Source organism: Panthera onca, chromosome A2 (assembly GCF_046562875.1).
Source record: "Panthera onca isolate mPanOnc1 chromosome A2, mPanOnc1 haplotype 2, whole genome shotgun sequence".
Taxonomy (NCBI): domain Eukaryota; kingdom Metazoa; phylum Chordata; class Mammalia; order Carnivora; family Felidae; genus Panthera; species Panthera onca.
The window spans coordinates 110496060-110523273 of NC_138340.1; the positions used below are offsets into that span (position 1 = coordinate 110496060).

The 27214-nt window shown below is 34.4% G+C and overlaps 1 protein-coding gene and 1 long non-coding RNA gene across 6 annotated transcripts in view; both read right to left on the bottom strand.

Annotated features, from left to right (window-relative positions):
• The window catches only part of SNX13 (sorting nexin 13), a 135605-nt gene that overhangs the window by 83412 nt on the left and 24979 nt on the right, over positions 1-27214 (bottom strand). For 4 of the 5 annotated variants that reach the window (XR_013553464.2, XM_078441586.2, XM_060632622.3 and 1 more), the window contains exons 2-5: positions 7739-7851; positions 3483-3585; positions 1645-1734; positions 340-461 (exon numbers count right to left, since the gene is read on the bottom strand). Coding sequence is in view for 4 of the 5 variants with exons in the window: in XM_078441586.2 (XP_078297712.1) it covers positions 340-461; positions 1645-1734; positions 3483-3585; positions 7739-7851 (428 nt within the window). In the remaining variant the exon portion in view is untranslated. Of the gene's footprint in view, positions 1-339; positions 462-1644; positions 1735-3482; positions 3586-5390; positions 7047-7738; positions 7852-27214 lie in introns of those variants that run through there. The other variant, XM_078441588.2, reaches the window with a different exon arrangement.
• On the bottom strand, positions 8278-25735 carry LOC144615077 (uncharacterized). Its single transcript, XR_013553466.2, has 3 exons — positions 20071-25735; positions 13680-13824; positions 8278-10340 (listed from the first exon to the last, which is right to left on the bottom strand). It is a non-coding gene; the product is annotated as an uncharacterized LOC144615077 (long non-coding RNA).

Consider the following 27214-nt stretch of genomic DNA (forward strand, 5'->3'; position numbering starts at 1 on the left):
ACTACTGTTCTACTTACCTTTTTTAAAAAAATGTTTTTAATGTTTATTTTTGAGAGAAAGAGACAGAGTGAGAAGGAGGGAGGGGCAGAGAGAGAGGGAGACAGAATCTGAAGCAGGTTCCGGGCTCTGAGCTATCAGCACAGAGCCTGACGTGGGGCTCGAACTCACGGACCCTGAGATCATGCCCTGAACTGAAATTGGCCACTTCACCAACTGAGCCACCCAGAAGCCCTCTACTTACCTTTTAATAATCAATTTCCCCCTTCCATTTAAAAGTCATTTTCCTTACTGGTATAAACAATATATTTTAAATTTTTCTGCATCAAACAGTGACCTTACCTAGTAGCAAACTGAATGAGTGCATTTTGAAGAGTCTGCCTAATTTCAAGAAGAAAAGATTCATCATCACTTAGTGTATAATACCAGTACTGGACATAATCCCTCAAGGAAAACTGGATAACCTAAAACAAAAATATTGGGGAAAAATACAGCTTTAGGATTTAAAAAGGATCAGTGGCGAATTAAAACCTGGAAGGATTATTTATCAATTTATATTTACTCTCTACACACTAAACTGTGATTTTAAAAAAACTGCCTTATCTGTGGTCAATCCCCACCCATATTCAGGTAAAGACAGAGTCTGCAAAAAGCATAAACTTTCAGTGCCATGATACAATCAAGAGTTTAATTAGTTCAATGGAATGAGGTGCAAAATAATACCAAATGACCCTAATTCTCAAAAAGAAACCTCTTTTCCAAGATTATATCTTCAAATATACTGCAGTCAAATTACCAAAAAAGACAAAGGAGTTCACTTAATTCTAGGACCTTGGATACTGCAACAGTATTAAAGCAGCCAATAAACAGCAAATAATACAACTTGATGTGTATTATTTTTGAAAATCAGGTACACTAAATATGGTTCATCTACAAAAGAAATGTTAGAATTTTAAAGTACACATAATAATCATATAATTAAATAAACATCAACGAAAAATATCTGGGAGGAGAAAAAAATTTTTTAATCTAATTTTTAAATTTTTTTTTTTTTAATTTTTTTTTTTTTCAACGTTTTTTTTATTTATTTTTGGGACAGAGAGAGACAGAGCATGAACGGGGGAGGGGCAGAGAGAGAGGGAGACACAGAATCGGAAACAGGCTCCAGGCTCCGAGCCATCAGCCCAGAGCCTGATGCGGGGCTCGAACTCACGGACCGGACCGCGAGATCGTGACCTGGCTGAAGTCGGACGCTCAACCGACTGCGCCACCCAGGCGCCCCAATATTTTTTTAATCAAATCAAGTATATCCATTTAAAAAACAATAGGAAAAAAATGTCTGATTTACCAAACCACTAAGCTTGTTCATCAGCTAAAGAGCATTTTAACTTTAAAATAATTAGAAACATTATCAAAGAAACTTTTTTCTAAACGCAAATTCAAACAAAAGGCTTGAATATTACATAAGCCCCTTCATTATGAATGATTTCTCAAATAAGGTACCATGTTTAAATACAGGATCCAAGGACAGCATAATAAATTTCCAGCATATTACATATATAACAAAAAATATTTCCTAGTATTTTCAAAAGAAATAAACCTTATTACACAATACAAGGTATGCAAATACCACAAAGGAAAACTCACTTGCTGGAGAGGTTCATCAATTATATTGGCACCTGTCAATCTTCTATCAATCTTTATAGTCCTGGCTTCTCGTTTCATTTCTTCTAAGCACTTAAAGAAAATAATAACATTTTACTGCACAGTTTCTCAATTTAAAATCTCTATAGTTCACTTCTAACTGAATATTCATTGTAACTTTCCTGTCATCTTCAAGTCAGTCAACAATAGCCCTATTTCTTAAGGCTCTGGTATAAACCAAACACCAGCTCTCAAAGTTTCTCTAACAAAGTTAGACACCCAGAAAAAAATTCTATTGTTATCCTCAAAAATTTAAAAAATCAGCAAATATTATTTATAATGTGAGAAAACTGAAAAGATATTGTTGCTATATTTCAATTAAACTTCAAAGCCCTAAGTTAGTGTTTCAGGTGAGTCAAATTAATAATTGTCTTTATTAAACTCTCCTCTTCTCCCTTCCCAGCCTATATACACAGCTGCCAAATGAATATATTTTAATTAACTTTATTTAGGGATGATTTTTAGCAACTAAAGAAAATGAATTCCTCTATTTCTCTGTAGTCTTCAGAAAGATCAGTGGACTGGAAATACAGTGAAAATCAGTGGGACACTCTTCAATTAAAAATATGAACAAATAGCAAAGCACAAATATATATATATATATATATATATATATATATATATATATATATATATAACATAGGCTTCAAATTATAACATGCAACTGCTAAGACTTTTTTCATAAAACATACTTATATATCATTTTAGAAATAGCAAATGAAAATCACTCTTTTTATATGATGTACTAAAAAACAGATTATAAGACTTAGCTAGTCTTGACTGTTATTATTTCCATTTAGGATATTAATTTTTAACATATTTCCCATCCTATATTATGTACCATTCCAATGAATGAAAAGTAATGGATGGCTAAGAAACAATCCAAAAAGAAAAGGTTCATTTCCTCGAAAAGATTTGTGAGCAAACTCAAAAGAATACGTATAAACAGGAATTCTAAAGGAGGCCAGGAGAAAGTCTCAAAGAGATTTTAAATGTTAAGTATTAGAAGAAAAAAAAATTATTAATATGAAAGTTACTAGGATGGGGTGAAATTCTTTTATTTCAGTAATATAAAATAATACTGTATATTACTATCTCTGCATCTCCTACATCTTAGCACATAATGGACAAGTTAATAAATGTAAAGTTAAAATACAGGTATCAACTCCAGACCATTCGTCTCTCTTCATACAAGATGAAACAAACCATCCTGAATACCCAACAATTGAAGGCAATGCAAATCTGAAGCTTATTTATAATACTGAATTCCAATTTATTTTTATAGGTTATGATATAAAAAATAGAAATATACCAACATTCAAGATGTTGGATATATATATATATATATATATATATATATATATATATATATATATAAAACTGGGCCTAAATTATTAAAATTATAGATACTGCATAGCCTAACTGCAAGCTGTATTTTCCAAGTCAGTTAAAGAAAAGTGCCCATTTTCTTCTCTCCGGTTTCTATGTAATTTACTTCATTCCAAATTTTGAAATCTTATGTTAAGATAGCAGGATGAGGGCCCAAATTTCTATCTTTTCCTAAAACTTGCATTTCCACTTTTTAACATCTAACATTAAAAAAGTTTTCAAAGTAATCTTTTAAAAATGCATTTTCTAAGCATGATCAGGAAGTCTCCCATAAATTGACAGTGAGCATTATGAATTACAGGAAAATTGCCAAGCCATATACAGGTGATCACATTATCATCACCGCATAGAAAAGGACTTTGAGGTTTCACACATTCCTTTACTCTATTTACCTTAGGAATCCCAGTGGATGTTGGAGGAAGAAATGAGTGTTCACACTGTTCTAGGTACTTCTCTGAGTTTGTTTTTCCAAACAGGAGAGTAACCACAAAACCCCTGGGGGAAAAATTAATTTTAGATAAAAAAATAAAATTTTATTATAAGTTAACACATCTATTACCAAATGTATTTTTCAGGTTTAATAGATGCCCTGTCATTCACTAAAAAGTCAGTTTTTGACTTTGGCAAGGCAAGTAACTGACAATTTTGTTATGTTCTGAAGTTTAAAACACCTATAAATATTTTATGAATTTACACAAGAGTGCCTTTCAAAGTTTTTATACAATATACTTCATAAAGAATCCCGGGCAACAAGTTCAAACTTTAGGAAAATCAGCCCTCGATAAGTAAGTAGGCTAGCTAACCAAAGACAAATAGGATCTAAATCCATAGCTAAAATCACACATTTCTGTAGTTAACTGATTAATGTGAGATAGTAATATAATTTGCCACTATGGAAATAAAATAAATAAAGGCTATACAGGAAAGAAAGAGATTTAATTTATAGTTTAAAGTCAGACTGGAAATTAAAGATACATATAAATATATCCCAAAGGCTAATTGTTTTGAAATAATTACAGAGTTGCAGTAAGACAAAAACTGGTTTAGAACTGCTTTACTGTATTTACTAAACGTTATCAATATTTTCTATATTTAAAATTTACCACTTAAATCTAAGCACCACTAAAATCCATAAAAAAAAAAAAAAAAAAAAAAAAAAAACCATCAAATTCTAACTTTACAATGATCTTGGAGTAATCTTCCAATGATTCAAAGGCTGTGGTGACAAGGGAACTGTGAAAAATTAACTATGGTCAGCCTCAACTACTGAAAGGAAGATTCTCAAAGTTCTCTGCTTTCTGTGGCTATCTGCTCCTTAGTATAAGCACCACAAACGCAGAAAGGGGAGTGGAGAAAACCAAGTCATATGAGCCCATGTCATCAATTCTATTTTTGTTTCTTTTTAAAAGAGCTGGCCTCAGAATTACCAAAAATTTCACCTGTCTTGCATCTGCTATTATTAGTAAGAATCAAGCTGGCCCCATAGTTCAGTTTTATCTAGTGATATGTACATTTACAGACACAATAAAATGCTTACATTAAGTTAACAGTGCTAACAAAAATATTATCATGAAACAGACTGATAAAACACTAACCTTTGTCCAAAGTATGATAGTAGGAAAGTAAGCGAAGGAACAGTTTGATCTTACAAAGAACCTAATTAATAGTTTCAGCCTTGAGGTTTAAGTAAAATCAGATGCTACAAATGACTCTATCATCCGATACAACAGAACCACATGAAGTAGCCCATAATATAGTATCAATAGCATCCCCAAAATTTTTTTTAAAAAACACACAAAAAAAATCCCTAAATGATCTTCCTTCCAAAAGTTTTCTTTTTATTAGAAAATAAGGAATTAGCTTTGACTATAAGCAAAATATATACATTAGCAACAATGTAGAAGGGCAAACTGCAGAACAAAAACAAAAGGTGGTTGCCATAGGAAATGTATTAATTCCTCTCAAACTTGCATTTTTAAGGGGAAAAAAATAACTTTAAAAACTTGTACAATAAAAAAGCACTAAAATTAAGAAATGGTTAGTATATGGAATGTAATTATTTTACTTAAGATTGATATTTAAAAACCTATTTTCGTTCTTACAATTCATAAAGCATGAAACCATACAAAGTTACATTAAAGAAAAGACAATCATTCTTTGTAGTTAAAGACAATATAGGAAAGATGTGATTCAGGAATTATGGTACTCATTGACCATAACAGAGTTAATTGAGAAATGCTTAATTAACCCCCTGAGACAATTTTGGGAAGCCCTTAGTATTTAAGTTAAAGTTCCCTTACCATAGCAGGGAATTTCATGGAGATCAACAACCTGGGACAGAACATCCAATCAATTTATGATATAATATCAACTTAGAATTTCAGACCCTACCATGTGACTCTTCATATTATCTACCCAAAGAGTTTTAGTGGCCTTCACACACCCTTCAAAATTCCATCTTATCTAAAAATTTACAGAACTTTAGAAGTGTCTAAAAAATATTTTGAGATTACTTCTTGATAAATCTGCAGACTCACAAAGGGAACAAGAAAAGTTACCATGACTCTGAAATGAATGGACTCATCACCCTTCCCCTTTTCCAAAACTTTATATGGAGCACTTTCGTGTAAGAGAAATGATTCTCCACTCCTCCACCTTCCAAAGGATCCTAGAGCTCCTGCTGACAAATAAAGTTGCAATTTCCTCCCTTTATGAAATATTGGAAAATATTCTGAAATCCTTCTCCATCACTTTTGCCAAAGTTTTATTCATTTAGTGAACAGAAGAAATCTCTCCTTTTCAGAGAAACATGTCAAAACAGTCTCCTTTCCAATCGGTAAAATCACTCATGACCCTATAGAGAAGAGGTGCAACCGTATAGTTATGCAACCATGATGCTCTGGTCTTAATTTGTAACAAAGAAGTCTAATTTATGAAGCAAAGAAGGCTGTAGACCTATAAAGTCTTCAGTCATCTTTATAATCAACAAAGATATTCAAAATTTTACTTATCTAATTCCTATGGCTTATTTCTAATTGCTTCAGTATATAGTATCATATCTAAGCAATAATGATGAAAATATTCAATCTGAAATATAGTTTTAGGAATAGTCCTTGAGGTAAATGTTTGATTTGATTCTCACTTGTTCTACAAACAGTGGGTGCACTCCCTATAAAATGGCTACACATAACTTTCAAACCCTATTGTGAAAGAGGTGGGTGGTGTTATGTACATTTAGAAGTCAGTTCTTGAGTATCTTACACAGTCTCTCAGGACACAGTTTATATATGCTATTCAATTCAGCTAAGTTCTCTAAACCTATAGGTTCAAATAGCTCTTCCAAATATTTGGGGTCTCAAAAGATTTTTTAAAAAGAACTCAAGAGGGTGCCTAGGTGGCTGAGTCAGTTAAGCACCCAATTCTTGACTTTGGCTCAGTCATGATCTTACTACGGTTCGAAAATTTGAGTCCCATGTCAGCCTACTCCACGATGACAGCCAGAAGCCTGCTTGGGATTCTCTCCCTCTCCCACCCTCCACACTGGTGCCCGTGCTTGCTTGCTTTCTCTCAAAATACATAAACTTAAAAAAAAAAAAAAAAGAACTCAAAGGTATTCATTCCACAATTACATAAACGTATCTTAAAAATACAGACACACACACAAACATATATGTACATTCACACACACATAGTAACAACAAAATACTCAGCTAAGCGACCTTGGTTTGAGTATCTAAATAACAAGCATCTACCTCTGTTTTCTATAGATTTTCTCATATACAACTCACATCTGATACCAAATGCTCCATATAGGAAGCTATACTAAATCATGACTGAAACCTCTCTTGTAAAGGATTATCAATTCAAGGTAAAGCATAAACACTGTTAACCAAACAAACATGAAGAGAAAAAGGCAAAATCGGTTGTTTGAATTTTCTATAACAAAGTAACAGCATTCCCCAAGGGAAATTAACATTGTTTGAAGTCTAATCAATGAAACAGTATCTTCTATACTATATAAAACTTGAATCATCTCAATATAACTTATTAATATAATAGATTTAAAATTTTTTCACTCCTAAAAGGTAATAACACTAAAAGGAATAAAAACTCTTTAAAACTGTCAAATTATACAAAAAGTTTATATCATTGGAAATTGAAAGCTTTTTGAAAATTATTACGCATATTTCTGATACAAATAACAATCACCATTGTTTTTTTTTTTTTTTAATGTTTGTTTATTTTTGAGAGAGAGACAGCGCACACAAGCACGAATGGGGGGGAGGGATAGAGAGAGAGGAGACACAGAATCCAAACCAGGCTCCAGGCTCTGAGCTGTCAGCACAGAGCCCGACACAGGGCTCGAACTCACGAACTGGGAGACGATGACCTAAGCCAAAGTCGGATGCTCAACTGACTGAGCCACCCAAGTGTCCCCCATTACATTGCTTTTATTTTATCAGGTATCTTCATTTTATTTCATTTAACTTTGGTAAAAAATAATTTGCAAAAAAGAGCATTCACAAACCATACTTCCATTTCTCATGGTCATTTTTTTCTTCTTCTTGAGGTCTCATGGTCATTTGTTTCAATTTTTAACAACAGAGTATGACATAGCAATTATAAGATTATCTTTGAGAATACTTACCCACCCACAAAGCAGAGGATATAAAATGCCAAATAAAATATTACAAAGGGTCCAAAGGTTATTAGAGAAAGGACAATGCCAAGGCTTCCCCATCCCCATATGGATAGACTGGTCTGAAATAAAGAAAAGGAAAATAATTTTTAATAAATAAATTTCCATATGAATTAGAAAAGAAAAAACAAAACTTTTACATCCTTTCAACATATACAGTACTATTTGCAGTATTTGTTACATAATTTGTTTTTGAAAATGTTAACTACATTCTTGGAGACTTATCTCTAAGAAACAATATACAGAATCTATATGTAGAAAGGGATGTATACTACATCAGCAATGATTTTTTAAAAATCTAGTGGCAATGTAAAAGCACAAAAGCAATCATTACACAAACTGTTGAATGATATGCTGGCATGAGAAATGATAAAAAAAAGTATTTATAAAAACATTTACATATGCACACATATATATAAAAGGTTAAATAGCCTCCAAAGCTGTACATGTTTAGAGTATTTCATCTTAAAACTAAGTTCCAACAGAAATACAGTATAACAACATTTTTTAAAACTTAAAATTTCAAGGTAAGAAATCCACATCTCACTGAAAATTTTACTCAAATTTACATAGAAATTTATAAAATTATAATTGCACAACTTCCAATTTTCAGTTACCAAAATACACCATGAGCTCAAAAAAATCTCCAAAATTCTCAATCCTTAAAAATAAACAAAAAACCCTGTTTTGTTTAGAATTATACTGTATTATATATTTAAAATACTCCTTTTGTTGAAAGCAAACTGGATTTTAGCAATTTAAGTCCTTACGAATAAATAAACGTATTCAATTCAGTAAGTTCCTACATGCATTTGCCTTGTACTGTGAGGCCTACAAAGGATGCACTTGTCCCATTCCTGCCATCAAGGAGCACAGAGAAGAATGTCTTACAGGAATGAAACAATTAGACACTGAACCAAAAGAAAATAATAGAAAGCATTATAAGATGCTAAAGTGAACAAAATTAATGACCAAAAAACTGGAATAGACAGTAAGTTCTATGGATTATGAGAGAAAGAACAGTTTTATTTATTCATTCATTCCTCAGTCAATGAATGTTTCTTATGTGCTATAAGCTGAAGGTGCTTGGGGAAACCACAAGGAATAAAACATATCCTCATAAGGCTACTTTCTAGAAAAGAGAGAGATAAGCATACTCTCATAAATTTACACATTTGCATAAGTTTACATTCCAGAAGGGGAAAAAACAAGTAATAAATAAATGTACAGTTATATCAGCCAGGGAAAAGTGCTATGGAGAAAAATAAAGCAATTACATATGATTGCTATATAAGTTATATATATAGGACTATATAAGAAGCTTTCGGCTAGATGACACATGAACAGAAATCTTAGAAAAGATTTATTTAAGTATAATTTATAATAATGAGTCTTCCTACCCCAAGTAATGTTTTTCCATTTATTCATATCCTCTTTAATGTCACTCTGTGGAAATTTTAAATATTTCTTCTTCTATATAAGGCTACTTCAATCTTGTTCATTTGTATTTATTATCCTTTTTCCTCATTCTGGCCACTATTATCTTTTTAACCAGAGGACAGAACACCCACTGATGAAGTTTCTGCTCTGACCTCATGATTTCCTCCTTGAATCAGCTGGGGAAACTATTTCACCTACAGAAGTGGTCTCTGACTTCTAAGAGCTGAAAGTAAACCATGGGGATTTAAAATACAAAAGCAGTCCAATCCTTCTGCTGAACATCCAGTACCTGATCCACACTACAGTACTGCCAGAGGCCCAACTATGGAAAGCAGATGCTATTTCCCAAGATTCACTCAAAACTTTATCCACTGAATTCCCTGCAAAGAGTTCTCATACACTCTCAGGAAAGCTGAAACCAGACTATGACCCAAATACTTTAATCAATCTACCTTCTCCATTGAGATCTGGCCTAATATTTACAATATTATTCTTTCTTTACAATGTTAGATTTATGCTTGCTAGCCAGTTTGTCAAAACTAAACAACTTACTGCTTGGATATTTTAAGAGGTTTTAAAATGAAACGAAGCAGGGGTGCCTGGATGGCTCAGTCGGTTAAGCATCCGACTTCAGCTCAGGTCACGATCTCGCGGTCCGTGAGTTCGAGCCCCGCGTCGGGCTCTGGGCTGATGGCTCAGAGCCTGGAGCCTGCTTCCGATTCTGTGTCTCCCTCTCTCTCTGCCCCTCCCCTGTTCATGCTCTGTCTCTCTCTGTCTCAAAAATAAATAAACGTTAAAAAAAATTAAAAAAAAAAAAAATGAAACGAAGCAAACTGGCTACCTCTGTAGATAAAGGAAGGGAGCATGCAATTGGAGGACAACCCACAGGAGGCTTCTCAAATATTCAGTAGGGTTCTATTTCTTAATCAACTGTTTGCCTTAAACTGAATAAATGTAATATTTCTTCTATGTGAATCATACATCTCACAATTAAAAAAATTTTTAAAGAAGAATCACAGTTAGTTAATATGGGGAAGATTATTTAATGCAGCAGTTAGTTACCATGGTAGATGCTCGAATGTCTAAAACATAAGTTTTCAGAATCTTGTCTCTTCTCATTTGAAAATGGTAGCAAAATGATCAAAAAAATGAATTATTACTCATTCATTCTACAAACACTTGTCAATATCTATCACAATGTGCCAGGCACTAGTGACTTAACAGTGAACAAAATAGACATTACTGTCATAGTTTTAAAACTCTACAAGAGAAGACCCTTTCTTTAATTGTGAAAGAAATTTTTATATTCCAGAGACTAATAAAATTAAGCATGTCAAATCAAGCAAGTCAGGAGCTAATATTAAACTGTTCATGGAAACACCAGAATAGTGAATTGTCCAAAACTAGAAAGTTTCATATTATTCCAAGTGTTCCCAGATATAATGTAATTGGTTGATATTATAATGTTATTATTTGGTGAGATTAAGAAAAACAACTAATCTTACACCATAACCATATAAAAATCTTGAGTTCTAATTATTTCCTAAGATGATAAAATTTAGGATAATTCTGTACCACATCAGAAACTTTTTACAAATTCAAATAAGTATTCATTACCTCAAGAACTGACCTACCATGGAAGCCAAAAAATAGAAACATATCTCTATTACAGTGATTTACATTAAAATAATACTTGACATATTATCATTTTCTCCTCTAAATACAATAATCAACACCGAAATACCCATGCTATGTGATTCCTTAAACTCACGGACTTATCAACTAGGCATTGGAAGAAATTTTCAAAATCATCTACTCTAGTGCTTTTCAAACTTTAAGGACCTTAAATACAGACTCTTAAAATGCAGATGCTGATCCATTATCTCTGTGATTCTTTCATTTCTAACAAGCTATCAGAACTGTTTAGAACTAAGAACAACTACCTATTTATAATTTTCCTCAATCACTAGGTCCACAAAACCTTTTCCACAACTCAAAAATTCAAAAAGCTTTGAGAACCAAAACTGTACCAAACATTCTAAACACTATCTCATTTATTTCTCAGAACATTTTATGAAGTAATCAAGAACTTAGTACAGCATAGTGCCCCAAAAGTATGGACTTTGGAGTTAGACTGAGTGCAAATCTCACCTTTACTATTTATTAGTTGGGTAATCACCAAATGCCTTAATTTCCTCACCTATGTGGCTGTTGTGGGGAGTAAATGAGTCCCTGGTCTTGTATTCAATTTTACCTTAATCACAATTATTCTTAGTTTAGCAAGAGAGAAACCAAGGCACAGAGAAGCTTAAAATAAAAAACTGCCCAAGGTCATGCAAGCTAGTAAGCATAAAAGTGAGATTTGATTCTAGGGAAATCCCAGCTCCTTATTAAACCTTAAAATTTGTCACTGACAACTACCTAAAGTTAAATCACAAAAAGAAAAGAATGTTAAAATCATCAACGAGTGCTTCCCTTTATCCAAAAATTAATCAATTTAATACGCTTCCCAAGATATTAGTCAGAAAATGTCTTGTAATGAATATAATAAATCCCTGGTCTGAATATAAGTATATAATTTTTATTAGAAAATCAATATAACCATGTATACCCTACATAAGTAACGGAAAGAATTTCAAGGGTCTCAATTTATGAGTATGTCCTGACACCTATACACATCAGTGTGGCTTTGAGCACAGGGACACATAGACATAAAAACTGACCCCTGCTTCCAAGATGTTCAAGAACCAAGAAAGGATAATGCCTCCTGACAACAGGAAGCAAGTGGAAATAATTTTCCCTGTAATATTTTATGCCTATCAAGTCCTGTTGATATCTATTTCATCTGTTCCTCACCATAGTCTCTTATGATAGTAAGGGTAGCATCATATAGTAGTAAGAACACAAAGAAAATAGAGTCAGTTTACCACTAACATTCTGTGTAACCTCTGCAAAATCACTCTCTTTGATCCAAAATTCCCATTAGCACAGTAAGTGGACTCTCAAGTCAAATCTAACTGTAATAGATTGATTAAGTAACTTTCTTCATAATGACACAGCTATTTCAATGCAAAGCCAGACCCAGATTCTCCTGGCTATAGGAGAATGGGACTAAGTGGAAACAGCTATTTTATTTTAGATCACATAAAAAACAGATGGTCAGAGCTCCCACAACATGGACGTCAGACTGTGATGTAAGTCTCACTAGAATGGGTCAACCACCCTCAGAGTTATAATGACCTGGTATATCTGAACACATTATATGGCATAGGGCAGCCAGACAGATAGGGATGAGTATCTTAAAACTGATACTACTTCAGCGCCAATTTGGGTCACAGAAGTCATATGATTTCTTATGAAATCTTACTTCTTATGAAACTTTACTTAACAAAAAAAATAAGTACTCATAAGAAGAGTGGCCTTATTGTAACTATAGGAACCTTGTCTTATTCAACATTATATAATAATTTAACCAAAGCCTGGTACAAAGAAGTTGTTCACTAATTATGTAACTATTTAATTTACTAACTAGAGAAGTAAAACGAAGGGGATGGAAGGAAAGGGGAAGGGAGAAAAGGAGGGGAAAGGGGAAATGGCAAGAAAGGAAGAAGGTCTAGGAAAAGTGAAAAGGAAAAGCAGCCTAAATTGAAGTGCTCCTCCACCCCTCACCTTATGGCTTTAAGCAGAGCTATACATTCTTTCTAGTACAAACCATACCAAATTCCCACTCTCAAAAATCACTCAAAAAGCTGGACTTTGTTCTTCCACGAGACTGATGTACAAAAAAGCTTTCCTTAGGCTGCCTCAACACATGCTCACGGCATCCCACCTTATTATTTCCTTTTCAGGGAGGAAGTCACAGAACAGGAGCCACACAGGGATCATGAGTACATTTGCTGGGGCAACTGGTCCCAAACCCCGCTTTTCACACTCCAGGGACACAGGAATAAAGACCCTCTTCCACTCACTCTTACTTAAGATACCTAGTATATTCTTGGGAGGATAGTTAAAGACTACTGTGATCGGGTGTATTGAGCCAGGGGAGATAGAGGGCCTGTGGAAAGGGTAGACACCTCAGTCAATGACCCTGGTCTCCAAGATGGCTGAATACCCAACCTGCAAAGGTAACAGCCACTGGATACTTGTGGAGTTTCTCCTACCTCTCCCAATCGGGGGTGTGTATTTTTAGTTCTCTGGTAATAGAACCTTCTCCCTTACAAGAAAAGTGTATTGTTCAACTGTTACAGATTTTCAAGAATGAATTATATACAAATATACAGATGACCGCTTGAACAAACCCTTCACTTTTTATTAGAGCAGTAGTTATAAAAGGTCATAGACTACCACACAATTATACACAATCAGGACTCCTAGCATCCAATGACAAAGAATATACAAGCTACAATAAATTACTGTTTTTTAAACTAGATTACTGTCAATTACCACATACCTATACACAGTTTGAAAACAATAGCAGGTACATTCATAATATGCATTTGTTTATTCAGGATACAAACTACGTTATAGGCTGCAGACCCTCTTCTGATCCCCACAGCCCATACACTGGGAATCACTGAATTGGAGTCTTGATGTAACTGTAGTATTGAAAACAAAAGAAAACAAAAGACTGTATTAACTGAACACTTTCTCTTATACAGGAAAAATCATAAAATTATTTAAAATGTGGATGAGGCAGTATAGCAAAGAATAGTCCTGACAGACTTCCAATAAATACTCAAAGCCTCAAATTGAAAAACTACTTTATCAAAGTTTCCCGAATTTCTAATAAAAGGTCTCTAGTAGATACACAAGAATGAAATAAATTAATCAAAAGAGATTTTCAGAGACTACATATTTCTAGTTACACATACTGTTTTGGAGTCTATGTAAGTAATAAATCTCAAAAATAATAGAGATATGTTTAAATAATAAACCTTCAATCTCCATCAAAAAGAAGCAAAATAGATTCTTTTCCTAATGTTTCCATTTGGCAGATAAAGGTCTATTTTTAATTTGTTTATGAAGGAGACAAACATATGTGTGTATATAGATGACATATGTGTACACATGTCGTATATATATATGACATACAAAAAGGAAAAGTATTCCCTAAAAAATAACTGATTAACGCAAAAATTTTAAACGTACCAAAGAATAAGACAGTTAAATTTCTAATTATGTGCTACTAGAATCCATCAAGATATCAGAACGGAAAATACCAGTTCTATGTATTCTACACAAACTGCATTTTTTTTTGGTATCAGCATATTGACCCTGATTATTCTGAATTCAACTACATATTAGTAAAGTATGTATAGCTATCATTCACCTAAGAAAGAGAGTTATAAATAAACACACATTTGCTTATTTTTTTAATATAAGTATATACAGATACTTTTTTAAATGATTTATGAGGAATGAAGAAAATGGAGGTAGAGGAGACAATTATAAGAACTAGACATCTAAAAATACTTTGTTGTGTGGATCTGATTTTGTAATGGTATAAATACGTTTACACCATCAAAAGCAAAGTAAAATCAATCTAACTATATACTACTAATGTGGAATAACCACACAGAGAAACTATTTTAAGTGATTTTACAATACAGTTATTCAACTGTGGATCATTAGTGATATGCACTCTAATAACAATAACAATGAAAATCTAATAGTGTGCTTCAGTAGAAAAATAGTGTTGACAGTTCCACTAAAGCAAACCAGGGCTATTGAAGCAATGGTTGATTCCAAGACTGGGGAAGGAAATAAGTTTAAACTGGGCCTGCGTACCTTGATATACCAGAAAGCTACTATAGACCACTGAGGACAAGTCAGAAGGACTCAGGAGAGGCGTTTGGGTGGTTCAGTCAGGCTCTTGACTTTGGCTCAGGTCATGCATGATCTCACGGTTCATGGGTTTGAGCCCCCCAAACAAATAAACTTTAAAAAAAGGACTCAAGACAACCTGAAAACGCTTTAATCGGTTAAAGATGGCATCACTAAGATTAGTAACTGCAGTGGACGGGAGCACTTCAAATATTTGAGTTCATGAAAATATGAAGACTTTTTTTAAATTCCATTAATGACCTTTAAAGGGTGCAACTCTGTTTGAAAAGTGGCACAGAGTTAAGCATTTATCAGGGTAATCAGACAGTTTATGAAAATTTAATTTCTCTTTAAGGAAATATTCCATATAATAAAGAAGAAATGATTGAATCAGAATAGCACCATATTGCAATCCTTAATATATTAGAGGTCTAGCAGAGGAAGAAGGGAAGGAGGGAGGGAGAGAAAGAACGAACACAAACCAGATATCATATGCTTCCTGAAAGAAAAAAACACACCACCATCTATGAAATATTCTTGTATGGAGGGGGAATCAAACCTGAATCTGATTTCAGGAAATCAGAAGACTAGAGAAAATGTTACAGTACACCATGGAGATGACCTAAGCAAAAACTCGAGACTGTGAGAAACACTAAAGGGCAAAAAACACAGAGTTCCTTCAACAAATGAAGGGTAAGAGAAAACCCATATAAGAGAAGGGGGGAAGGGGGGAAGGGAGGAAGGAAGAGGGTTTGGGAGAATCTGTGGGTAAAATTGCAATATGTAGAGCTTATTCAACTTGATTTTAAAGGAAATACAGTGGAGAAAGGAAAAGAGAAAAAAGGATGAGGAAGGAAAAGAGAAATGGGTAATGGGTAATTCTTAATATTTTCTGGATATTTAATGATATTAAGTTACTGCTTATTTTTTACTTGGTAGAATGACATTATGGTTATATTTTAACAAAGAGAATCTTTATGTTTTACAGACACATGAGGAATTATTTACAGATTAAATTCTATATCTAGAATACACTTCAAAATAATTCTGTAAGTAGAGACTGGGGAAAAAGTGAAAAAACATATAGATAAAACGTAACTGCCCATGTGTTGATAAATGTCTAAGCTGGGCATGAGGATAGGGAATTCATTAATCTTTCTACTTTTAATGCTTGAAATGCTTTATTAAAAAATTGTTTAAACATACACAATAATCACAAAATTTACGTACATAGCAAATGTACTTGAATTTCTTAAGTAACCACTTCACAAAATAAACAGCCCACAAACATGCTCCATGTTTACACCCCAGAAAATAATTTGGGATTAAAAATTTCCTATCATTAGTTCACAGTAGAGCAACATACACTTGGCTATTATTCTTTTAGGGGCCCCTGGGTAGCTCAGTCAGTTAAGCATCCAACTTCAGTGCAGGTCATGATCTCATGGTTCATGGTTTTGAGCCCCACGTTGGGAACCGTGCTGACAGCTCAGAGCCTGGAACCTGCTTCAGATTCTGTGTCTCCCTCTCTCTCTGCCCCTCCCCTACTCACATGTGTCTCTTTCAAAAAGAAAAGAGAAGAAATGAAAAGAAAAAGAAAAGAAAAAGATTCTTTTAAATATGCAACTAAGTAATGAGTTTTAACATCCTATTTTTTGCGTGGTTACGTGCACGTTTTATATAAGAACAACTATTCAAAATAATTATTTTGGGGGATTTCATATGATTCTATAATAATTACATAGTTATGTACTGGGCCTTAATTATACAAAGATGTATCAGTTTCTGTCCTCAATATGCTCACAAACTAAATAAGTAAAATACACTTGTAATGACAACATAGAACAGTGATTAAGTATCACAATAAAAAGATTTACAAAGTGGAAATATAGAAAAGATAAAGCCTCTAGAGCAAACTCCTTTGAAATTGCCTTCAAAAGGCAATTTTGCAGTTAAGAAAATCAATCTCTTTTCTTTACAGTCAGCTACTTTTTTTCCATCAAAATGGTATTACCCAAAACTGATTACAAACTTTATTCACTAAAGTTCTGGTAATTTCCAAAAATAAAAACTCCAACTGAACAAAGATTCACAGATGCTAAGGCTATTCAAGAGAAAGTACCCTTGGATTTAAAAGTAGGACAGAGAATATCATTTGTTTACTGAATTTAAGCCCAATGCTCAAGTCTATTTATAATGTTATCCCTAAATATATTTAAAGATTCCATTTATAAATGGCAACAAAGTAAGTTGTGAGAGATAAATGCTCTATTCAAGAACTTCCAAAAAACTACACATAATCAAAGACATTCTTTTCAACAAATGATACTGGGAAAAATAAACATCCATATGCAAAAAAAAAAAAAAAATGAATTTAAGACAACATATCTTATAACTGTCATAAAAAATAACTCAAAATAGATCAAAGACCTGAAAGTAAAAGACAAAACTATAAAACTCCAGAAGAAAACATAAGAGAAAACCTACATGACCTTGAGCATGATGATGACTTTTTAGCTACAACACCAAAGACAACCCATTAAGAAATAAATGATAAACTGCACTTCATTAAAATTAAAAACTTCTGTTCAGCAAAAGATAGTATCACAATAAGTAAAAGATCAGCCACAGACTAGGAGAAAATATTTGCAAAAGACACATCAGATAAAGGAGTTATCCAGAATATACAAAGAACTCTTAAAATTCAAAAATAAGAAAACAAACAATCCTAATTAAAAAATGAGCCAAAGACTTTAATAGACACCTCACTGAAGAAGATATACACGCAAATAACCATGTGAGAAGATATTCTACATCATATGTCATCAGGGAGATGTGAATTAAAACCACAATGAGATACCACCACACATCTATCAGAATGGCCAATATCCAGGACACTGACAACACCAAATACTGACATGACGTGGGACAACAGGAAATCTCATACACTGCTAGTGGAAAGGTAAAATGCCATTCTGGAGGTCAATTTGGCAATTTCTTACAAAACTAAATATACTCTTACCATATGATCCAGAAATCATGCTCCTTGGTATTTACCCACAAGGAATGAAAACATGCCTATAAAAACCTGCACAGAATTTATTTAAAGCAAGTGTATTCATCACTGGCAAAACTTAGAAGCAACCAAGATGTCCTAAAGTAGCTGAGTAGATAAAACTGTGGTACGTTCAAACAATGGAATATTATTCACCACTAAAAAGAAATGAGCTATCTAACCATGAAAAGACATGGAGAACCTTAAATGTGTGTTACAATGTTAAAAAAGCTAATATAAAAAAGTTACATACAGTATGATTCCAACTATATAACATTCTACAAAAGGCAAAACTATGAAGACAATAAAAACATCAGTGGTTGAGGGAGACAAGATAGGAAGATGAACAAGTAAAGAGTACAGAGAATTTTTAGGGGACTGAGAACACCCTGGATGATATTATGATGGATATGTTATTATACTTCTGCTGCAACCCACCAAATGTACAACACGAACAAAGGTGAACCCCAAGGTAAACTAGAGTTTGGGTGATTATCATGCATCAATTTAAGTTTAGCCTCCACAAAATCTACCATTCTTGTGAGAGATATATAAGGGAGACTACATGTATATGAGAGCAGAAAACAGATAGGAATCTCTATACCTTTCCCCCAATTCGTAAACTGAAAATTGCTCACCGAAAAATCTTTTAAAAACTGCATATAAATAATCACAAGTACAAAATGATTTCACAAAGAGAGAAAATGATAACAAGATGCCATCAGTCATAAAAGAACAAATGCTAAAAGTCAAACTCAAAATTCATGCAACTTTTAATAAAATGTAAAAAAAAAAAAACACAAAACTATTTTTATATATTAAAATTAACTATTTAAATTCACTTCACAAATTTCATAATCTCTCATCTTAGTATAGGAAACTAGAGATCAACCACTCTGACACAGAAAACTCTAAGATAAACTACAAACATATAAAAAATATGTATCACCTAAATATGGATAATTATTAGATCATCAAAATTTTGGTTGATATAATATACCAGCACATACTTCAATTCCACTTAGAGTCCCCTCTCCACCCAAAGAAAATTACACTTCCCTTATTCAAGGCTCCTAGTAAATAAATACCTCTTATAATCTACTATGATACGGTGAAAAGCCAGTGAATTCAAAAATTAATCATCAAATTCTAACATTTTGTGGCACTATTTTAAATATAATTTTTTAAAAATTTTTTATTAGTTTTCTTTATTTTTGAGAGGCAGAAAGAGACAGAGCATGAGTGGGGAGGGGCAGATAGAGAGGGGAACACAGAATCTGAAGCAGGCTCCAGGCTCTGAGCTGTCAGCACAGAGCCCTAGGCGGGGCCCAAACTCAGGAACCATGAGATCATAACCTGAGCTGAAGCTGGACACTCACCCGACTGAACCACCCAGGTGCCCCTTAAATATAATTTTTAATTGTAAGTTCTAATTTTTATACCAATGAAATTTATTTACTTACGAGAAAAAGCTGTTGCTAAAACATGCACAATCAAAACTATGACAGTTCCACTTGCAAGAATCATAACTCCTCCCTCCCATGAAGAAAAAGCAGAAAAGCCAAAGGTAAGCTCCAATATATCTCTCTGATTTTCCCATGGAATGAGTAGGAGACTTCCTATAAAAATTGACTCAACAAAAAGAAATAAATCAAGATAATACCGTAAGCCCTAACAAATTAGGTGTTCTGAACTTGAAACTGACAGAAACATTATTTATTTGGGTTGCATTCTTGGGGCAAAACAACAAAGTAGAGTGGGAAGGGTGTGAGAAAGACAGAGACAGAAACAAAGAGACACAGAAAGAGAGAGAGAGAGAGAGAGAGAGGAGGAGGGTGTTTTAATTCTGTACTTAAATATTCAGCATAAAATAATAGAAAAATATCCTCCCTAAGTGTTCAGAATCAAGACCTCAGCAAACAAGGAGCAGAGGGTAAGGAAAATTCACTGTCAGAATACTTACTGCATGTGGAGTAAGTCTCAGCCCATTTGACTTCATGACCCAATTATTATTCAATCTTCCAAACTAAGGGATTGAACCTGTCTCCTTTTCCACCATAGTCTTCTGTGGCTTCCAGTCAAGTTTCCTCTCTTATCCTAATATGCAATAGAACCAAATATATCTCAAATATCTCAGTAGGTGATTCTGAGATCTTTGGTTGATCTCTGGTTGATCTTTGTTATAAACAATTTAAGGCTGGAGAAAGGGATGAAAAAGTGGTGTGTTTTATTTGGCCAACAAATGATTTTTTTTTTAATTCTTAATAAACATTTAAAACATCACATACAAATCAGAATTTCAGGCTTTTCTTGAAAAATGAAAAATTTGGATATCAAAGAATAACATGCCTGCAAGGGAACAATGAGATAAAATTGAGTGGCAATAACCCCCATGAAAATGAGCCAGGAAGTCCTCAGTATTGCCACAGTACCAACACCTGCTAAGGTTTATCTGATTCTGGGTCCAAGATGTAATTTATCGTCAGAACTTCACAGCTGTTTTAAAGATGCCAAATGTTGACCTATAACTATGTCATTATCAAAAGTGGGAAAACAGAAGATAAACCAAGAGTAACATGTTTTAAAAATGGCAACAGTCTATTACTTAGTGGAAGCAAAGGTATAAATGCATGTGCCCATTTCATGGAAGAGACCTGAATTCACATATCTAAGTCAGGACTTTCCTTTTCCCTAGTTTAGTCTGACAACAAACACTTTAAAGAAGAATAAGCTAATAGTCTCTAGAAGAATCCAATGGGTAAAAAAAGGAAGGAAAAAAAATTAGGAAATCACAAATAGGGATGACAAACAGGAAACTTCTGAAATCTGTTAAAGTGGTTAAGGATAAAAGGAGGGGCGATGGGGTGGCTCAGGAGGTTAGGTGCCCCAACTGGTGATTTTAGCTCAGGTCATGATCTCACAGTCCTGGGATCGACCCCCATTATTGGTCTTAGTGCAGAGAGTAAAGCCTGCTTAGGATTCTCTCTCTCCCTCTCTCTCTGCCCCTCCCCTACTTGTGCTCCCTCCCTCTCTCTCTCTCTCTCCTTCAAAATAAGTAAAGGGATCAAGGAAAATTAATACTGCTCTGTACATATGCCCTGATCATCTTTAAGAAAAAAAAAAAAAAGAAGAAAAAAAAAAAAAGCCTGCAATTCCCAGGATTCTGTTTTCACTGTCATAGAATCTTCTATACATCCAATCCCTGAGTAACTTTGTTTTCTAATCCACCACTTTTCACTACCTCTTATGTACTGTCTGTGACTTTCAGAACTGTGCCTCCAGCCCACATATGCCTCTTAAGTTTCTAAAACTTACACTGAACTGCATACTTAACATTTCTGCCTAAGGTTCTCATGGGTACCTCAAATTCATCATGTCTAAAATTAAACTCATTACATACCTTAAATATCTCCTATATTCCCTTACTTAAAAGAAGCATCAGTGCCTATCCAATTACTGAAAAGATAAATCTCAGAGTTATCTTGGACTGTCCCCTCTTGGAACTGTCACATCCAACCAATTACATTTTATATCCTAAATATCTCTTGGGTCCTTCCCCTCTTCACCATTAAAGCCTTAGGCAAGACCTTCACTATAGCCTGCAAGACTACAATTTCTGCCTCCCCTCTTTTCTATCCTCCTTACTGCCAAAATGACCTTTGAAAAGATTCTGAAATACCTGGCTATTCCATGAGCAGAACTCATTCTCTTCTGTGTATCCTTTAGGATGGATTATCTTTCCTCTTTAGCAAGAATCTCTATCAAATTCCCCTCAAGTACCAGCTCAAACTTACATGTTCCATGAAACAAGTCCTCCCTCACAAGCACATCTCTCTCCATAGAGAGAATGTTCAGTCCCTGCATTCTCTGTCTACACAGCACTATTTAAAATTCTACAGGGGCACCTGGGTGGCTCAGTCAGTCAAGCGTCCGACTTTCGCTCAGGTCATAATTTCATGGCTCGTGAGTTTTAGCCCTGCATCAGGTTCTGTGCTGATGGCTCAGGGCCTAGAGCCTGCTTTGGATTCTGTGTCTCCCTCTCTCGCTGCCCTCCCCCGCTTGCACTCTCTCTCTTAAAAATAAACATTAAATTTTTCTTTTTTAATTCTACAGAGTTATTCATATGTATGTGCCTTTCTAGACTGGAAGCTTCTTTCATTAATTGACTAAACATTTACTAAGATCTATCATGTGCCCACCATAGCCAAGTTCTGCGGTTTCAAAGATAAGTAAAGCACTGTTCATGCCTCAAGAAGCTCACAGTCTTGTGAAAAGAATCACATATATACAAATATAAAAAAATGCAGTAAGTAAAATGATAGAAATGCATCAGCTATTGCAAGGCAATAAGTGATCTGATCCAGCATGAAGAGGAGAAAGGACAACAAATCAGAGGAAGCAACCTGAAACAGGTGATACCTAAGATTAGTCTCAGAGAGTAACAGGCCATAGTCAGATGAAGAACAGGGAACCTGATAAAAAGACGACAGGAATAGGCACTGAAGCAAGAAACGCTTCCATGGGGAGTCCAGTGAAGGTTGTTTTTATAAAGTAGACTGTAAGAAGTATACACGATACTCAAGTTTAAACCATTCTATCAACTACCTGCAAGATTTCAAAACTGGAGACAGAAAAACCTATGAAGGGCAATTACAGTCATGTTATCTAAAAGTCAGAAACAGGGCAAAGGTAGGGTGGATGGACCAAAGTCTATAGACTGGAGAAGTATGTGGATGACTCAAGCAATAAACCTTGTGCGTAACTGCATGGAGCATGAGAAAGAGCCATCATCATAGCTTTTTAAGCTTCAGTAGTAACTGGCTGAACAACCAGTCACCCAAAACAACACCGAGGACAACAGGGTTGGGGGAATGTTTATTGTTTTGTTTTGTAGATGAAGAAGTCAAGTTCATTAAGGGGCATGTTGAGGGTAATATACAAGACCTCAAGTGAAGATAATCTGCAAGCAACTGAATATAGTAATACAAGTTATTTTCAAGGACTCTGGCTACAGATACAGAATTTGAAGTTACTGTCACACAAATAGTAATCTTATAAATTAGAATGAAGTAGATCATGAAGAGAGCATCAAGTCAAAACTGAAATACTGGTAACATCAACATTTTAAAGGGCAGAAAAAGAAAAATGAAGCCCATGACCAGGGCTGAGAAGGCAAGCTTAAAAAGACAAAAAGAACCCATAACTCAGTGGAGTCCTAGAAGCTAACAGTATCTCCATAAGAAAGAAGTTATCAGCAGTGTCCAGGGGACTTGACAACAAATGGTAACTGATGATTTTACTGAGAGCAGCATAATAGAGTAGTAAGCATAGAACAACACTGCAGTAGTTTTAGGAATAAGTGGGAAGAGATTTGTATGTATGCCAGGGTCTAGGAAAAAAACCTAGTAAAAAGAAGACACGTCAAATAGGTGTGACTGAGCAGTAGCTGAAGGGTTCAAAGGTACAAAGACAGTCGGATCTCTAATTAATTGCAAGAGGTATAGCTGTTTCCAAAATTTAAAGTTCTTTTACCGCACGGAACTTAGGTATCATGTTCAACGTTATCTCTTCATAGCTACCAAAATTCCTGGAACATAATACAATTCAGAGTCTGTGATATGTATGAATATGAATATATGAATGAATTCAGGAGGAGGCTCCTTTTCTAATAGAACTGACCCCCCCCCAAAAAAAAAAAAAACACCTAAAAAGAAATAGCCCCTAGAAGCATGTGTCTAGAAGTGATAATAAGAATTATCAAGTATCTCAAGTTATCATTTCAGAGATTCATTCACAATTAATGGAACTTAATGCACAAATGTATAGGATATGATGTCCCATGCTAAGATCTTTTCAGTCTTTGCCATCCAATTATTTAGGAGTGAACAAGACAAAATAATTTTTATTTGAAATATAAAGCCAGTAATTGTTACATATGTAAAAAGCAGGTTACATCTACTCATCCCATCCTTTCATCCACAGCTCTAAGAATCCTATTATCCTACTTACGTTTCCCTCCCCCAACCTCACCATGGTCTAGACCAGGTATCTCTAGGAAGTCAACTTCCTTTCTATGACACAAAGGAAGTCAACTTACTGTTTAGCAGACAATGTATACCTTGTGAGACCTGACTTCATCAGTGATCTGAGCTAGGCTCTCTGTCAGTAACTTAAAAAAGTACAAATTGTAGCCAGCCAATGGTGGGCAATGGACCTGAAAAAGAATATGTACATTCTGGGGCTGAGGTGGCTATTTTAAGGAACAGATAAGCCAATGAGTAAGCCAGGAAACCAACTGAGACAAAAACTGAAAATGAAGCAAATACACCCTGCAAAGCTGAGATGAGACTTTGTGGTTACCTGTGAGAGAAAGAAAGACAAAGTGGGAGAGAAGGAGAAAGAAGGATTGGGGAGGAGAGAGGGTGAGGAAGAAAGGGAGGGAAGGAGAGAAAGAAGAGGAGGAGAGAGACTGAGAGAGTTGAGATCTCAGTCAGCTTTTCAGTTCCCACAGGACCAGCTGTGTTTCATTTTACTTCCCTGAATTCTCCTTTTTATATGAGGTAGCTGGGGTATATTTCTGTTTCTTACAATTAAGATTCCCAACTGGAAAGTCCTAAACAAGATTAGATTAATGCCAGGAATACAGAAGCTGTTTTTGTTTTTCTAAGTCACTAAATAGGCACTACACACTGTAAGGCAGAAGTAGTTAGGAATTCCGGTTTCTAATCATAGCTCTCCTCTAAGATATCGTGCAAATCTGGGCAATCAAAATGTCTCTCAACTTTTGTTTACTCACTTTGAAAAGATGGAATTGGATTATAGATCTCCCATATTCAAATGGCTTAAAAGTTAACTCGAGATGACAGTGTGAGGGGTGTGTTTATGTGTACATACACAACAAATTCAAACATGTATTTACTCTTAAAGCAACCCTTTGGAAGTCTCTTGCAAATTTTTCTAACTACATGAAAGACGTAAACTTGGAATATAAAATGGTTTTCTCCTAAGACCCCAGAAATCCATAAAGCAGCACCTAAAGCAAATGTAGTAACTATGTCAAAATATAAAACTTCAAGACAAGCAAGGTATTCACCTGATATAATGCCTCCCTTCTTGGACTTTTCTCAAAAAAGTCCTACCTGCCTACCATACCTTAAAGGATCTTCTGAAGGATTCCTTAAGAATACAGTACCATGTTCTGATTCACATAAATGACCCCCACCATGATAGACCAGAGACCGCTATAATGGTGGATTTCTATAGCCGGTTTAATGTTCTGTGAGATGACCTGGCAGAAAAGCTCTATCAAATAACATAGGTAGCCTAGCGAAAATGGTGACTCTGATATGACAAGATCTTCTCTTAAAACTGTCAATTGGTACTAAGAGGGATAAAAGCAGCAGTAAGGCAGTAACAGAGAGTCAATAATAATAATAGCAAAGCACTACCACAGGGGTTAACAAAAATCTAATGCTGAAGAGGGTCACAAGGTAACCAGGTAGCTAAATAGGCAAGGCATTTCTCTGTTCTATGAAGCATGACTGTAATAATGCTCTTATTTTACTGATTTCATCATCTACCTTTTCAATAAAATTCTTGTCACCTAAGATAATTCCAAAATTGCTCTGTGCTCTGCATGTTAAAAAAAAAAAAAAAAAAAAAAAAGTCTAATTTACCTAATACTTTTCATAAAGTTAAATAAATGTATTCTATGTACCTGTTATATCTCTATCTTCTAAAACTGAAGTAAAAAAAATAATTATAATAATGACCTCCAGAGTCTTTCCTCAAGTACTATAAATGTAGGTTTATAATCTTATTTGGAATAAGTTTTCTCAGTGAACAGGAAAACTCAATTAGGTCTTCCAGGGTTAACAATAGTTTAACACTTTTTTTTTTCTTTCTAGGCAAACAGATAATTCAGTGAGGGCCATTTTATTATTAAAACCAAAGAAAAAATGAAATACGTACATACATACATATATATATATATATATATATATATATATATATGACACTTCAATAATGACAGAGGGTCATTATTTAGTCCAACTAAATCAAAATCAGCTTTACCTCAAAAACAAGAGATTTGATGACTATTTAATCTACCTTAAAGCATTTACTTTAAATTTTCTACAACAACCATTCATCAAGTATAATATATGGCATTGTTTTAATAAATACATTAAAGTGATACAATGGTCTCAAAATTTTTGATCAACACAAAAACTGCCAAGCCCTACCAACTGACCCCAAAAACACAAGTGGAAGACAAAGAAATCTGACCTGCACTTAAGTCAATTAAAACCTAAACATAACTCCTTGAAAGAAGCCAAGACTATCTGTGTTGCTATTTCTTCTTTTCGATTATCTTCAGGTCGTTGTCATAAATGACAATAAATAAATTTACTTAGATGTCTAAAACCATTCTCATGGGTTCTAGTAAGGAAAAAGAAATGAAGGAGTACAATTTCAGTTTGAATGAAAGGAACAAACCAAAATCAAATTCAATAAACCAATAAACCACAGGGAGCAAAAAAAAAAAAAAAAAGGGTAAGTGTGGTTGAAAATCTATTGCAGGGGCGCCTGGGTGGCTCAGTCGGTTAAGCGTCCAACTTCGGCTCAGGTCACCATCTCGCGGTCCGTGAGTTCGAGCCCCGCATCGGGCTCTGGGCTGGTGGCTCAGACCCTGGAGCCTGCTTCTGATTCTGTGTCTCCCACTCTCTCTGACCCTCCCCCGTTCATGCTCTGTCTCTCTCTGTCTCAAAAATAAATAAACTTAAAAAAAAAAAAATTAAAAAAAAAAAAAAAAAAGAAAATCTATTGCATAAAACATACCAAGAGCTCATACCTTTAAAAAACTTTTTTTGGCTCACTTTCTTTTCCAAGTCACCATGCTCTTATCATAGTGGAGGAGAGAGGAAACAAAAATAAATAAATAAAACTAGGTGATAAGTAAAATGGAAAGACCCTACAATGAACAGTTACTACGTGACCCAGAAATTTCACTTCCAGTGAAATACCCCAAAGGACTGAAAACTCAAATACATGTACATATACATTCATGGCATCACTATTCATAATAGCCAAAAAGTGGAAACGGCCCA